Here is a 15,747-nt window from a genome sequence, read left to right on the forward strand (position 1 = left end):
TAGTAGCCGTTGTTAGGCCTATCCCCCATAAATCCCCCTTTTAAAGCCACCTACAACTATGGACAGTGCAACTGCTGAAGTGAATTCCACATTATTTTTACTGTATTTGTTGCCCATTTTTATCCTCAGTGGCGACTTGCATTCTAGCATAAGTTAAAATTGAATAAAGTGGTCTGTGGAAGCTTAAGCTGGAACAAAATCATAATCATTGTGAAGGTGCCACAAAACTCCTGTTTCTTTAGGCACCAACTAGCATGAGTATCCCTCTGGATTTGGTTACTTTACAAGGGATACAAAGTTAAGTGACTATGGAACCAAAGAAGCTGGTGAGACAAATTTCTCCTCTTCAGGTAGTTTGTTCATTTTCTGCTGCCATGTTTGTTGGCTGCACTTACTCTCCTTTTCTTAGAGTTCCTTGGCCAAATGTATAGATTTATGCCTTTTTGTTGGGGAAGCATAGTAAAGTCTCACTGTTTTCCATCCTTTTTTTCTTACTGCAACTGCAGGTGTCATGAACAGATACATGTAATAGATTAGAGACTGTGAAAGTTTATGCCAAAATAAAATGGCTGCCTGCAGATAACACAGGATTCTGTGTTGTTTTTGCTATAATGGATAAGCATAACATTCAGCAATATTATATTGTTCCTGGTTACTCAGCCGAGTTGACAATCACCTTCGCCCTCTTAGAAGTCCAGAGAAGCTCAGGCCCATCCAGCTTTTGAAGCTGCTAGCCAGAATAAAAATAGAAAGATGACACATGATGTACATTAAAAATCTGCAAATTTGACAAATGCCAAGAATTTAAAAGAGATAAAGATAGCCATAGTAAATTATCTGTAAGACAAATAATTCATATGTATTCTCTTTAGGGCCATGGTAAATCTGGTTGAATTCCCCAATCATCACTACTAACCTTTGAAAAAGAAATTATTTATAAGATAATTTCCTCCTTTTGTTCCTTGTCTATACCTCTCTACAGAAGCTCCAAAATATTAAAGGAAAATGAAACAAGTCGCAGCTGCTAATTGTTTTTTATTTTGTAATTTATCCAAAGTCAAATAATTGTCAAATAACTGTTTTACAATATGACATCACAGAAGAAAGAAAAGACAAAAAGAGGTTTATCATGAGTAACTGTGTAGAAGATCAATGTAAACAAAAGACAACATTTGGTTTTGTTCAAAGTTCCAGTTAGATTATCTTAATTCATAACAGAGTATAAATACATTCTCTTTCAAGACTTATTTGTTTCTTCTGAAGAAACTGTTGTAGATATATTGTCAAGAGCACCAGTTTCTGCAAAATAAATAAAAATATATGAAAATGAGTGCAATAGATACATCAAAGAACGAAGTGGGGAAAGAGTTAGTTTTAAATCTGGACAACTAGTATTCATTTCTAAAATGATAGAAGGCGAAAATATCCTAGACATTTTTCCTCAGAAAATCAAGTAAATTTATACTTGTATTTGGCAACTCAGTTCCATGGAAATAGATTAACAGTAATGTTGCAGTTGTGTAGATGTAATTCTAGGACCCTTACTGGACAACAAAGACCTGTTCGGGACTAAAATTAAACGGCAAATGAATGGAGATGGTGGGAAGAGTGCTTACCTTGAATCTGGACAACTAGCATTGATTTCTAAAATGATAGAAGGCAAGGAGGTCTTATATATTTTCCCTCAAAAAACCGAGCAAATATATATATTTGTATATTGCAACTTAATTTGTTCCCTATAGACTGTTTCCCACAGTTGCAGCTGTGTAGATACAATGAAAAGACCTTTACTGGGCCAGAAAGCCCTGGTTCAGGACTAAAATTAAATGAACTCTGTATGTGTACAAGAAAACTAGAGTGAGAACAAAAATTCTGAGTATTTCCACTCAAACCAAAGAAGACAGGGGAGAGGTGACTGTTGGAATTTAAGGATGCATTTCTAAAATGTAGTTAATGTGTTGTACTTACTGTAGTGTTTTGTGGGGAAAGCCCTGCTTTTGTTTGCTCGTGTTCTGTTGTATATTAATCACAGGAGAATTTTACTCTACTATGATTATTTTAAAACTTTGCATTTGTTCATTATTACAGTACATCCACAGTGAGGCAAAATACTTATTCATGAGAAGAGGATGCATGGATTTGGGCACTTTTCAAGTTTTTCACTAATCACTTGTTAAAAGAGAATGCTTCAGAAAAAAAATCTTCAAAGTATGGCTATTTAGAGTTTGGAATAGAATTTTGAAATTATAATCTGAAAACCATTGTGACTGTCGGGATCATTAGGAATTAGAATGTCTGGCTGCTTGGTGGTGGTACAATAGAAATCTATTACTCGTAGTACCATTTATTTTGCACCAACAGTACACTATACCCTTGATAGAAGAAAGAAGCGATAAAGTCTTTAACCAGAGGACATTCAACCAGATGGAGTATGGTTCTGTTTCAAACTCAAATACCTGTGCACCACCTCACACACATCCATTTTCAAAGTGATAATGAATATAAAAACACAGAAACATGTATTTTTTGTTTCAATATTAAATAAAATGTTTCAATATAAAAACACAGTAACATGTATTTCTCTTGAACATTGAACCGTCATAATGAATGTATGGGATGCATGTTCTCTGCATAACTCTTCTTTCAAAAGCAAATGCAAGTTTCTTTCTCTTCCCCCCTCCCCCTCCATATATTATGGGGAGAATTTTGCCAGCTTCATTTTGTCTCTTTCCAGCCTGCAGACATAAGAGTTAAGAGAGGCCAGATGCTTAAGTCCTTAGTCATGAGCTGGAGACTAAGAGCATTTGGCCCTTTGGATTAGCCAATGGTTCACAGTCTGTGCTTTCAAATGAGTCAGTCACTGAATACAGGACACCCCAAGACTGGAATGTAGTTTGTCATTTTTTATTGTTTTATTTATAATGTGTTTCTCTAACTGCTGGAAGCTGCTTTGGGTCCCTTCAAGGGAAAAACCTAGAATATTTAAATAAGTAAATTTTAATATAATATCTATAGGAAGACCCCATGCTTTATAGAAATGTTTTTGCATGCAATATCAACCCAAAGAGATATAATTATATATTTTTCTAGTTTTCCCCTGATATTGTTTCAGCTGATGTAATGGTATGTTCAGAGGCAGTATCTCTCTGAAGACAAAGTGCTGAGGGGCAACAATGCAGGGAGCTTTAGCCTCCATGTATGGATTATAGATTCCCCAGAAGCATCTGGTGGCCACTGTGTAGTGCTGCCAACCCTCTGGTGAGGATAGAGATCCCCTGCTCCAGCCTCTCCACTGCCTAGAAAGGAGATTGGGACAATAGCATAACATCACTTCCACAAAAAACCTAGAAGTGAAGTCAGTCCCCTGAGATATAACCAGAAACTCTATAGTTCCACAATAGAATTTATGGTGATACCCATAGAGGTATGATATACCTTCTGGGTTTTCCCCAGACATGATGCCATACCAATGGCCATCCATGTCCCTGCTCCGCAGTCTCCTGCTGGTTGTCAAGTCATAACTGGCAGCCCTCCCATTGTGGGAAACAGGATATTGGGCTAAGTGGGCCACTGGACTGATCCAGCTTTTCTTATGCTCTTACAGATAAATATTTCTTATCATAGCATCAATCATTTGAATAATTGTGTTATAATCAATTCATATTATCCTCAGGAGGCACAATAAATTGAATTACAGTTTGCTGCTCCTTGAATATCTAGGATCTCTGAAGATGTAGTGTGGAGCTGTCCTCTGTAAGGTAATAGCGATGATGATGTATTTGTGCTGTCCTTGCTACTGCATAAGGCTGATTAATCCACGAACACCTTTGTTGTACCTCAGCCTGTGTCCCTAATTCCATATTGAGAAAATGTATGGTACCGAATTGGCAGGCTTTGAATCAAAGGCTACCTCATTGCTAACAGTACTATCATAATGCTTGCAATTACAGAGCTAGCCTTTCATCTCAACATCATTATTCCCTCCTAGTACAAACAATGTCTATACAGCAGACTTTTTAGCAGGCAATTCCATCTAGCCTAAATGACCTGATGAAATTTTGGAATGACAAAACAATTTATTTCATCAGCAATTTTCTGAAATAATTAGGAACTCATTTTGAACTGGAAAATCTACTTCTTTGATTCTTTATATTAAATCTTCAAGTAAAATGTTGAGACAATGCTAAATCTGAAGCGAAATTAAGTATTTTCGAAGATGGTAATTACAAGAATAAAGTGTGACAATTTAAAAATTATAACATTTATTTATTAATTGGACTTTTAGGCTGCCCTTCCTCTTTCAGACTCAAGATGGCTTACAACAATGATAATACAATTAAAATTCCAGTCAGCTATCAACATTAAAAAAAAACATGAAACTATCAAAACTCTGGCACTAAAAAATTCAGAATTTGGATTGGAATCAAAAAACCACTACAATGTCAACATAAAATGGAAAAAAGGGAAAGGGGGGGAAGGAAAGGAAAGGAAAGGAAAGGGGAAAGTAGGCCAGCTAGATGGAATACTCTTGCTGCCCTCAACCAACGGTTTGGTGGAATAGTTCTGTCTTACAGGCCCTGTGGAACTGTGATAAGTCCCATAGGGTCCAGGTCTCATTGACCGAGCATTGCACCAGACTGGGACCAGGGCCAAAAAGGCTCTGCCCCTGGTCAAGAACACCCAGATAACCTAGGAATGGGGACCACCAACAAGTTGGCAGTAGCAGAGCACAAAGCTCTCTGCAGGTGCTCCTGTCCAAATGTGTGGGGAATGGAATAAGGTTTTCTGTTCTTAGCTTGCCTTCAGCTACAAGCAAATGGATTGCAGAACACCACATATTGACTGATTTAAAATATTTAATTACTGCCTTTTTATAGCCTCAAAGCAGACATGTTCTTCTGGAAAGAACTTTTGCTATCACATCTAGGCTCATTTGATCTCAAATATTTGGTTGACATTTTCCTCTAAGACTTTGCATGTCAGGTTGAAGTACAATTCATCTTGCTTACTGAGTCACCCAGGGCAGGCCAAATGTGTAGCTCCCTTTTGTGAAGTAAATATCTATACATTTATTGATTTATTTACATTTATAACCCGCCCTCCCCCGAAGGGCTCAGGGCGGCGCACAAGAGGACCAACATTGTAACCTCAGTACAAATCAGGTCAATAAAAGGTCTTGGGTGAAAAGAAATGTTTTACAGGCCCTGTGCACTACTTGTGCATTTTGCTCCAAAGACCAGATTTAAACATGATGCAGGGCCCAGGGACACAGAGGAACTTACCTGCACTGGGACAACATCTTGCTTAAACTGGGCTGTGCACAGGCTATACATATAATAAATACCCCAGCTATATATATTTTCCACAAGTAGCAACTGATACCTCAGTTTAAACACAAAACTGGATAGTCCATTGCTTTTGCTTAAAGGAATAGTATTTTCACCTTTTCAGGACTTGCCTGTAGATTCCTAGATCTGAAATCTACAGTGCTTATTCTCTTTGACCACTCATTATCACCAGTGCTTACAGTTGGCAGCTAGATGACCAAGGTATAAGGCTTTCACGAGTGGAACATGAAATAATCCCTTTGGGGATTGGGCGGTATAGAAATCCCATAAATAAATAAAAATAAAATAAAAATAAAGCCTTATTGTATCAAAGCTGGCCAATCCTGAACCCAGGGCCTTATTATTATACTCAAGGTCTTTTTTCTGGTGAACAGAGGCATAGTTTTCAGGAGACAATTGTTTCTCAGCTACCCACCTTCTTTGAATACTATGATTAGTTCCAGCTGACCCTATGAACCTATAAATATCTCCTACCTACTCCTGTTTTGCACTGCATGGCCCCTCAGTCATACTCCATATTTTCAGTTCCAGTGTCCAAATGTTAATCTGCTTAGAAGGATATCCTAAGTATCAGTCCTAGCTTCATCTCTGATTACAGAAGCCAGGTTCTGGCATAACTGTCTCACCATAATGACTGTTGTTGATACTATCTACGGTTGCTGACACCATTATTAAATTTCTGAAAATTAAGTTCATGTTAGCAACACTGGAATCTAAGTGCTGAATTCTACAATATTCTAGGAACCTTAAAAGGCCCAGTTTATAATTAAGAATCTGATTTAAGTAAGGACTGAACAATAAGATATTCAATATTACTAATAAAGCTATACTACTAACCTTTAAGATGTAAGTAGGTCAAAAATTCAATAACTGTACGCACAACATTGTCATCTGTCTGTGTTCTTCCAAAAGTATCTGGAAAAATTAATCAGGAATTACTGCATTTGTTGTTTAGGTAACAAAATTCAAGTTGGAGGGGTGGGACTAATCACAATAACAGTACATCTGAAGATGTAAGGAGAATTTTTAGGAAACAGCATAACTCTGAACAGAATTATACTATTGTAAACACACTGACTTTAATAGATGAATCCAGAGTGTGGGGCAAATCCCCCTCTGGAGCTGACACACCCCTCTGCTGGTGTGGCTGCACACCCTGCTGGTGCAAGGGACAAATGTACCTGTGAGGGAGTTACTTAATCTTACAGGCAGGTGCCATACAGCTCTGGAGCGCCTGATCCAGAAACTGCCTATCTTGCCCACCCTGCTGGCACAAATTGCTGTGCTGGTGTGGTCAGGATGTTTTGGGGCAGACCAGAGGGTGAAGTCAACCTTAATTGGATTTCACTGGCCCACCCGGCCCCTGTGCACTGGCAGGGGTAGTTCAGAGATACACCACTTTTTCTGTGGCGTATCTGCTAATTCTTGGACCATTCTAACTTGCTTTTGTTTTTCAGGCTTCCCATTCCACGGGAAAGCCCTTTGGAGGAGGTAGGATGGCACTGGACTGGCACCATCCTCACCCAGCCCACTCAGGATTGGGTTGTTAGAATAGGATAATTCTGCTTGGGGCTGTACTATAGAATTGATAATGCATAGTTCTCTAGCTATGATCGGTCTCTCTTACCAACACAATAACATTGACCATTTCAGTATCTTTCTCCAACAGTGGAGCTTCATTTCAAAACCGGGTCAATTGCATTTTTGAAAAGTATTAAGGTGACCTAAAATAAATATGAAGTAATGGGGTGATGTCACATCATGACATTTACGAGGCAGATTGTGTTTAAGGGGTGGTTTGCTATTGCCTTCCCCAGCCATCTATGCTTTATCCCCAGAAAGCTGGGTACTCATTTTACTGACTTTGGAAGAATGGAAGGTTGAGTCACCTTTAAGCCAGCGACTTGAAACTGACTTCTGTTGAGCTCTAACTTGGGTCATGAGCAGAGCTTGGGCTGTAGTACTGCAGCCTACCAATTCTGTGCCATGGGGTCACTTTAGATGGCCTAATACAGTCTAAACAGGTTTACTGACCTCCAGGAGCCACTGAATCTGATGACAATTGGACGCCAGTTTAATTTTCTTAAAAGAAGGAACCTATGTATGTCTAGGTCAGTGATGGTGAACCTTTTCGAGACCGAGTGCCCAAACTGCAACCCAAAACCCACTTATTTATCGTAAAGTGCCAACATGGCAATTTAACCTGAATACTGAGGTTTTAGTTAAGAAAAAATGGTTGGCTCCAAAGCGTGCATTACCCGGGAGTAAGCTTGGTAGTAGTTGGTGGTTTTGCTTTGAAGCAACTGTGCAATGCTTTGAACGGGTGAATCACGACCCTAGGAGGGCTTAAGCAGAAGCAAGCCCCATTGCCAGCAACTGAGCTTACTCCCAGGTAAAAGAGTAAGCATAGGCACCAGCCCTCCCAGCCGAGTCCTACCTGCTCGCCACAGTGCGCATGTCGTGCCCAGTGGCTCAGCCCAGCCTAGATGTGTGCGTGGGATGATTTTCGCCCCCCCCCCATGACGAACTCTGTGTGCGTGTGCCCACAGAGAGGGCTCTGAGTGCCACCTCTGGCATGGGTGCCATAGATTCGCCACCACTGGTCGAGGTAAAGTAACTTGTCCTGCTTGAGCCTCTCATAGCTTAAAGTATCTCAGGAAGCATTCATCTCCCTAAACCTAGTTCAGCCTCCCTCCCAATCCAGGACTAGCTTGTAAGGTCTCTGGCCTTTAGCAACAGAAGGAATTTGGAAAGAAGAGGATTTATTTGGATCAGAGGAGAAACCCTTCTTCTGATCCTAATTAACTGCACCTCCTATGACTCTTTCTACAGAACTCTACAGAACAAAAAGGACAGAACTCTTAAAGTGTTGTGGTACCGCGGATTGAAGATGAGGACTCATGTCTCGTGGTCCCCCCCCCCCAGTTTTCTATGTAGCATAGAGAGCAAAAGGTAAAAATACCTCCTTTCTGTACTATTTATTTTTATAAAGATTTATATTCTTTTTTTCCGAATGGTTCAAGACTGCTTACAATGATAGTTAAAACATTTCCAGTTAAAACCACAATAAAATTACAAGCACCCATCTCTCTCACTCAAGTTCTCAGATTAAGATGGGCATTTTCTTGCTCACCTGTCTCTGAACCTCTACTGTCACTTCTGTAACATGCAACAGAGCACTGTTAAGCTAGTCTGCTGAAGTTTAGGGCGAGATGGACCAGAAATAGTGAAGAAAATTGTTTACCCCTAACCCTTGCATCAATTCCTAATGAGCCATAGTATTAAAAAATGGAGTATTAAGAAACAGACTGTGTATACATAGTATTAAGAAATGGAGATTGTTTACACTACATTCATTCAAAATCTGAGACCTGCCTGTGGTCAAAGTAGTCCTTAATAGACCAATAATCTGATTCAGTATAAAATTAAAGGCAGTTTTGTATTGTTCATTTATTCACATATTTATATCATTCCTTTTCTCATGGTTTAAAGTGGGTTATAAATTGCAATGCAGAATATAAAGGGCCTTTCTGTATTCTCGCTTTTCTTGCTATTGTTTTCCTGTTAAAAGAGGGCTCTTGTTCCACGTGTGTTTTGCTCCCTCTAGTGGATGGTTTGATATTACATGGCTTTATGTCCAGCAAGCGAAAGTCCTGGCAAATAAAATAGCTTACAGCACCTCCTAAATTTTTTTACAGATGGTGCCCCACTCACTTTAGGAAACCTGTCCCAGAGTGGGAGCTATAATATAAAAGGTATAGACTTTAGTTGATGATGGGCAGGGTACTTTAAGAGAGGGGAAGATGGTAGCCTAAAGATTATTGTGGGAGGAAATAATATTTTTGATATGTGGGTCATGATACAGCAAAACTTTCACTAAATGCCCTTTGGGAATGAGAGAATTGCAGCTATCAAGAAAAGTTTGAGGAAAGTCCCTGAGAGGGAGAGAAACTCTCAATGTAAATACCAGGAGGTAAAACAGGCTATACAATCTGCTACCAGCTATCTATCCTTGCTACCAGGTGATTAGAAAGATCAGAAACTATTCAAAGATGTCCATTTGGTGATCTCAGAAGGAGCCTCCCTTTACAAAAGTAACAAACATTGTTTGCTGGGCTGCTGATCAGCTGTCTCTGAAAGCCACACAAAGGAAGAAGGTAATTCTATTACCTGCTTTTATATTTTCTTCAGGCTCTATGTCACGTTTACCAGCTAGACCATGCTTGTCATTAAAAACTCTGTCTATTGCATCTGTTGAAAAATGAGACACAAAAGAGGTTTTATTGCTCTATAATAGTGCAGTGTGTTAGGAGATTCTTAATTATCAATATACTTGGTAAAGAGTAATTTTTTTTAATTTTTGAAAATGAATGTAACAGACACTTGTAATGGAATGATGCCAAGGTTAACAAATGGAAAGATGAATTTCACTTCACATCAGTTGTCTGACAGCAACACCATCACGTAACTAGCAGCACCAGCACAATATTACAAATTGCCATGGTGCAGCTGCATGTCACACTCCAGCCACCTATCCATTGGCTCAGCCAACTGTGGAACTGAGCCATCACTGCTGAATTTTAGCAAACACCTCCTTTAGAATATTACCCTTCTTTGTTCACTCCTGTAAAGTCTTGGTTGAAAGAGGGTGCACAAAGTATGCAGCCCATTGGTGTCAAGTCTTTTTTAAAAATTGATTCTACTGTTCTTCCCTCAGTTTTTCAGAATAAATTGTCAGTTGCTTCGACAGTAAACTGCAGTTAGTTTACATGAAAAATCTCCAAAAACCATCTTACATTCCCCAGGTAGCACTTCTCTCCCCCTTGTACTGGGCATTTCCTTGAGCAGCTGTTGAATACGACCTGAAACAGATGATGGCTATTACCCAACCTTAGAGAAAATGGAACTAGATAAGTACATCTCCTCTACTTGGCATGGAGAATTGTCTGCCTACAGTCTATTTTATCACTGTTCATTTGAAGCCAACAAATAGAACAAACCCTCATATCTGGCACGTATCTTTTACAGTTTACTTTTTTATAACTATTTTAAAGACCTTCATTATGGCTTTTACACCACCACCCCAAGTAAACTCAAATAATTGTAACCAAAATGCTGAGCAATTGCAAATATAAGCATGAAAGGGAGTGTATGTGAGACTTACAGTCAGACAAGTTTTTTGGGGAGAAGGTTGATTGTTTTTTATTAAAAGTATGTGTAGAACAATATGGTTTCACTTAATTTTAACCTGACTGTTGACTATTCTTTGAAGCAGTAGTTATTTCACAAGACAAAACATCTACAGTACTCATTCAAATATTTTCCTTTACATTACATTGTAATATTTACCCATTATTTTTGTTTCCAAGAAACAGCTTTTGTATTCTGTATTATTGCAGGAAAATAGTTCCTACCCCCAAAAAGTGCAAAGGAAAAAAAGAAAAGTGTTTGTGTTGTGTCCATTTTTTCTTGATTACTTTTTATGGTAGCTCATAATTAAAATCAAAATAAGGAACAGTCTTAGAGCACACTTTTCTTTTTTCCCTTTCCTCCTGCTCTTCCTTCCTCACAATTTATGCTGCAAAACCTGTTGCTGAATCAGACCAAAATTTGTAGAACAGCAAAAAAATAAATAAATAAGGGGGGGCTTTTGTCATCTGAAAACACTCTAAAAATGGTACAAAAAAGTTATACTATCAGTATTTCACACAATCCTTCGCTAGAGTGCTGGCCACCACCAGGCTTACATTTGTCCTTATTATGTATTTCAGAAATATTCATGGGAAAGAGTTTCACCACAATGCAACAATGATAGATTCTGCACTTCATATTTATAATGAATGTCAATCATGATAAATGAATTTATAATGATTGCATCTCGTTATACTGTAAATTTTCTGACATATGTGAAGTCATACTCTCACAGTGTGGTACTTATTTTAGAGTTCTTTAGGAGACAGCCTTCAGCCATCACCTCTAGAGAAATTTCAGTGGGTCTTTCTGTATAAATAGCACCCTCAGTTTTCATAGCTGCAGTGTCAAGAAAGGGGAAAACGGAATTTTAAGTAACTGACTGAAAGAAGCCTTGTGATAAAAACAGAGCATGTTAGTGCTGTATATGCTACCCTTTTTAATAGAAAATCAAAGATGGACAAAGTGTATCTAATGTAGCTACAGCTTCAAAGAAGAGAAATCGAAAACCTCTGTGTCAATTTCACCTCGTGCAGTAAATCCCCTATAGCTTCAAATTTGGGAATTAAAAGTAGAAGGTAGGCTGAACAGGGGATTCTGGAGGTATAACTAGGCAATAAAGAAGACAGGGCTCAACACTTTAGCTAAATATATTACAAAGCTCAACGATTGTTCTACAAGTGTTATGGAAACTCTTAGAACTTGCTGCCAAAAGTTTAAAAGCTTAGGATTGTGCAGGGAAATGACAGAAGGCGTCCAATGGTTTAGGAGAAATGACATCAGGCAAGGGAATGAATGATATCAGTACTGCAGAAAAACATTATAGTATGTGCACTGCAGGCTTTTGAACCTTATTGTGAATCCTTACCCTCAGCCATCACTTTGCCCTCTTCCAAATGGAAATGCTAAATGGCACACCTGATCAGTGCTGTGAAAATTATTTCCCAGATGTATGTACCATATAATATTATATAGCATAAGCCCAGGGCACAAACCAACCTAAATACTGTTCCATTGTTTTCGGCGGGATTCAGTTATTAATAACTTTTGCTGGATTGTGCCTTGAACAGTTACAAACTGACAGAAATAGGTCATCCTTGCCACTCAGTCACAGAAAGAAAGGAAGGCAGAAAATGAAAAGGTGCCCTTTTCCAGAATCCTCTTCGCACTAATTAGAAAATAAAATGAATTAATTCAGCAAAGGTGCCCAGAGATGCCAGTGTGTATACCTATTGAATTTGTGAAATAATCATTGCTTAGAACAATAATAAGAACTGTTGACATCGAACTGGCAGGGTAACACTGGACCCTAAACCCCACTGAATAGTCCAGAGTAGGTCTGCTTAAGATGGCACTGTAATTGGCATTCACAATATTCAAATGAAGGAGATTAAAACAAACATGACAGTGCAGTAATGATTTGCAGTGTAATCATATTATACTAGTTAGATATTAGGGATTGCACAGGATTGCACTGTTCACACCCTAGGTAGGGAAGAGAGCTGGCATGCAATGTTGATATTTATAGTATGCAAAGAGCTCGGCTATCTTTATGATACTTATTCTCTAGATTTGAATAATGTAAAATATTGGGACTCACGTGGGCCAAGCAGATAACCAGCACTATTCATAGTCCAGCCCCTTTTCTCTTTAGCCTTACAGAAGGGAAAATTGGAAGAAGATTATTAGGTGCTCATCTTACACCAAGCGTCATTTAAAAGAATAAGCTGGGGAAACAGATGATCTATAAGAGGCTGGTCATATGTTCTGCAAAACAAAACTTCCACTTCTAAACCTGTGAATGCAAAATAAATATATGGTGTTATATTTAATTTAGATGATCTGCTGGAATTTTTAAAATTAATTTCCCTGTTTCATCAAGTCACATTTTCCCCACAGAGGTATAAAATCTTCAGATTCAAATTATTCTTGAAAGGGTTTCGCCCTGCCTTTCATTGTGCTCTCAAGGAACAAGTATTTGCTTTGTTTTGAGTGCTGTCGTGGTTTATATTTGAAACGTTAATTTGGGATTGACGAGCAGAGCTAGGCAGAGGCAGAGCACACGCTTCATCCACTCCGCAGGAACTCGCGCCGAAGTCTGAAAAGTGATACTTACGGACAAAACCAGTCCGACCGTCTCTGAGAGGGCGGCACAGAAGAGGAACGAAACAAGCAGGAGACCAGCGCACCTCTGCATCTGAAAAGGAGACCAAGACCCCCGTCACCCCTCGCCTGCTAGCCTAAGTCTCTCAGCCGTGGACTTTGACAGCCCTCCTTCCCTTCCCGCCCATCCCAAAAGCATGGGGGAAAGCGAGCAAGCAAACCCCACTAGCCGCGACGATCCGCTCTTGGAGAGGGAGAAGGACTCGCCAAAGCCTCGGGCGCTCTCCCTCCGCAGTCGCCGCCGATGACTTCGTTTACGCGGTGGCTTAAAGGAGTTCCTTTTCTTGGAAGTTAACGCCCCCACCAAAAGTTGTCGCCAGAGGAGACCCGTGTACTTATCCTGAAAGCACCTTGGAGGGCCAAGGGATGCCGCTCTGATATTCAAGGAGCTGAGCTCGATCGTAGGTCGGGGGCTGTCGGATCTCCCTCGGGGACTCGTCACTGCATGTCTCGGAAGGAGTGCTTGGGCAGGTGTGCTTGGGGCGCCGGGAGAGAAGCGCGGGGAGGGTCTCGGCAGGTACCCGCTCCTTCGCAGCTATTTATGGGCTGCGGTTCAACCTTGCAAGAGCTGCTCATCTCTCCCCCGGGAATCAAGAGCCGCCCACATCCCTTGGTCATTTCCCCTCGCCATGGCAGTGCATTAGGAAGGGCAAAAAATTACAGCAATTCAATTAGTGGCTTTTCGAGGCAAGACGTAGGCTGCAGATGGATAACAGCCTGACCAATTACCTTTCATTACGCCTGGGCTGGCCACCGTGGCTGAGCAGTGAAAACAACTGTATTCTAGGTAGACTGCCCTCCCTTCTATCTTCCTCGGGCAACTTCAGAAGTTCTTTGTTGTTATAGGAGAAGGCGGCGGCTAAATTGAATAGAGTTATCTCTTTAGCTGATCAGACACCAAGTCGAACAAGATGGGAAAGGAGGTTTATTAGGTTCCTTAATAAGATCCACAGCTTGTCAATTACAGCATTCAGGCAAAGGCAGGATTTCAGTTTCTTTTCTAGGAGTCCCATCAACCTCACATATACTCAGATGATAAAGAGTTCATTTAAAATTCCTTTGAATCACGAGAGAGGCCATTAACTTTTCATACAGTATCAAGGTATCTATTATTAAGGTACAGGGCAGTCTGGTCTAGTTCCTTGTGAAGTCTACAGATTGCTGTCCTAAACTTCATTATGTAATTACACTATCCCCGAGTTCAGGATCAGTTTTGTTTGGAGCTGAAAACACTGGTAGAACACATTAAGGTGTTGCCAGGTATAGGAGCAAATACACAGGTAACTAATAGTAACCCAAACATGCAAACCTTTAAAAAAAACAACCCTACTCTTGCACACGCAATCTCCAAGCTACACATTTATTTGTGTCATTCAGTGTCAGGACTTACTTCCAAGTCACTCTTCAGTACCTGCTAGAATTGACTGCAATCCCATCCCTGGCAGGTGGGTGTGCCTCAACATGAATTATACATCAGTTAGAGCCCCATTTGTTGTTGCTAATCAGTAGAGCACTGGCGTAATGCCCATTGGGCAAGGTGGGCAGCTGCCCAGGGCATCACCTTGTGGGGGGCATCAAAATGCTGGGTTCGTTTTTGGGTATTTTAGTGGTTTTCCATTTTTGGCCTGCAGGGGGCGCAGTTTTAGGCTAGTGGCACCAAAATTTCAGTGTATCATCAGGAGACTATCCTTATGCTACCCCCCAAGTTTGGTGAGGTTTGGTTCAGGGAGTCCAAAGTTATGGACTCCCAAAGGGGGTGCCCCTATCCCCCATTGTTTCCAATGGGAGCTAATAGGAGATGGGGGCTACAGTTTTGAGGGTCCATAACTTTGGCCCCTGAACCAAACTGCACCAAACTTGGGGTATCATCAGGGCAGTCTCCGGGTGAGACCCTGAAAGTTTGGAGACTGGTGCCTCTCTCAGTGAAATGTGCCCCCCACAGCCTGCAGCAACCCCCATTGACAGCAATGCAGAAAACTCAATGCAGAACAAAGATTCTTGGACAAATTTCTAGGATGTTCCTGCAGGGGGTGCATTTTTGGATGTATCGGCACCAAAATTTCAGGGTATCATCTGGAGATGATGGCACCCCCCCAAGGTTTGGTGCAGTTTGGTTCAGGGGGGCCAAAGTTATGGATCCTCAAAACTGTAGCCCCCATCTCCTATTAGCTCCCATTGGAAACAATGGGGGATGGGGCACCCCCTTTGGGAGTCCATAACTTTGGACTCCTTGAACAAAACCTCACCAAACTTGGGGAGTAGCATAAGGACAGTCTCCTGATAATATGCTGAAATTTGGTGCTGATATGTCTAAAAATGCACCCCCTGCAGGCACCAATGTCCTGGTGCAAAAAAATTTGGTTGTGGTGGAGTGGCCGCCCATGGGGGGGGCATCCAACCCAGGTTTTGCCAGGGCTACAGTTTGCCCAGGGCTGCCTCGTTACACCCCTGCAGTAGAGGCATACGGTCTCTATAGGAACATGAGGTCAGCCATGTCACCAAGCGACAAGAGGCGTATCTAGGCAAACTGGAGCCCATGGGACAA

The 15,747-nt window shown here is 40.6% G+C and overlaps 1 protein-coding gene across 4 annotated transcripts; it reads right to left on the reverse strand.

The window, feature by feature from the left end:
- Positions 1–1,027: 1,027 nt before the first annotated feature.
- On the reverse strand, positions 1,028–13,999 carry GAL (galanin and GMAP prepropeptide). 4 transcript variants are annotated; one of them, XM_048486210.1, is made up of 7 exons: positions 13,932–13,999; positions 13,156–13,236; positions 12,640–12,694; positions 10,145–10,210; positions 9,519–9,599; positions 6,186–6,263; positions 1,028–1,299 (listed from the first exon to the last, which is right to left on the reverse strand). In XM_048486210.1, the coding sequence occupies exons 2-7, from the start codon at positions 13,234–13,236 to the stop codon at positions 1,238–1,240; spliced, it is 423 nt and encodes a 140-aa protein (XP_048342167.1). In that variant the 5' UTR covers positions 13,932–13,999; the 3' UTR covers positions 1,028–1,237. The 4 variants fall into 4 exon arrangements, with proteins under 4 accessions (XP_048342167.1, XP_048342165.1, XP_048342166.1 ...); XM_048486208.1 differs by lacking the exon at positions 13,932–13,999 and adding an exon at positions 13,553–13,812; XM_048486209.1 differs by lacking the exon at positions 13,932–13,999 and adding an exon at positions 13,364–13,470.
- Positions 14,000–15,747: the final 1,748 nt, after the last annotated feature.

Source organism: Sphaerodactylus townsendi, linkage group LG02, assembly GCF_021028975.2.
Source record: "Sphaerodactylus townsendi isolate TG3544 linkage group LG02, MPM_Stown_v2.3, whole genome shotgun sequence".
Lineage (NCBI taxonomy): Eukaryota > Metazoa > Chordata > Lepidosauria > Squamata > Sphaerodactylidae > Sphaerodactylus > Sphaerodactylus townsendi.

Bases quoted from the DNA above. Each gene is read 5' to 3' on its own strand.
- GAL (XM_048486210.1), bottom strand. From the start codon at position 13,236: ATGCAGAGGTGCGCTGGTCTCCTGCTTGTTTCGTTCCTCTTCTGTGCC. The intron at 9,600-10,144 runs GTAAGATGGTTT...ATTTTTCAACAG, and splicing joins AGAAGTGCTACCTGGGGAAT to ATGCAATAGACAGAGTTTTT. The intron at 1,300-6,185 runs GTTAGTAGTATA...TTTATTTTGCAG, and splicing joins GACCTACTTACATCTTAAAG to AAACTGGTGCTCTTGACAAT.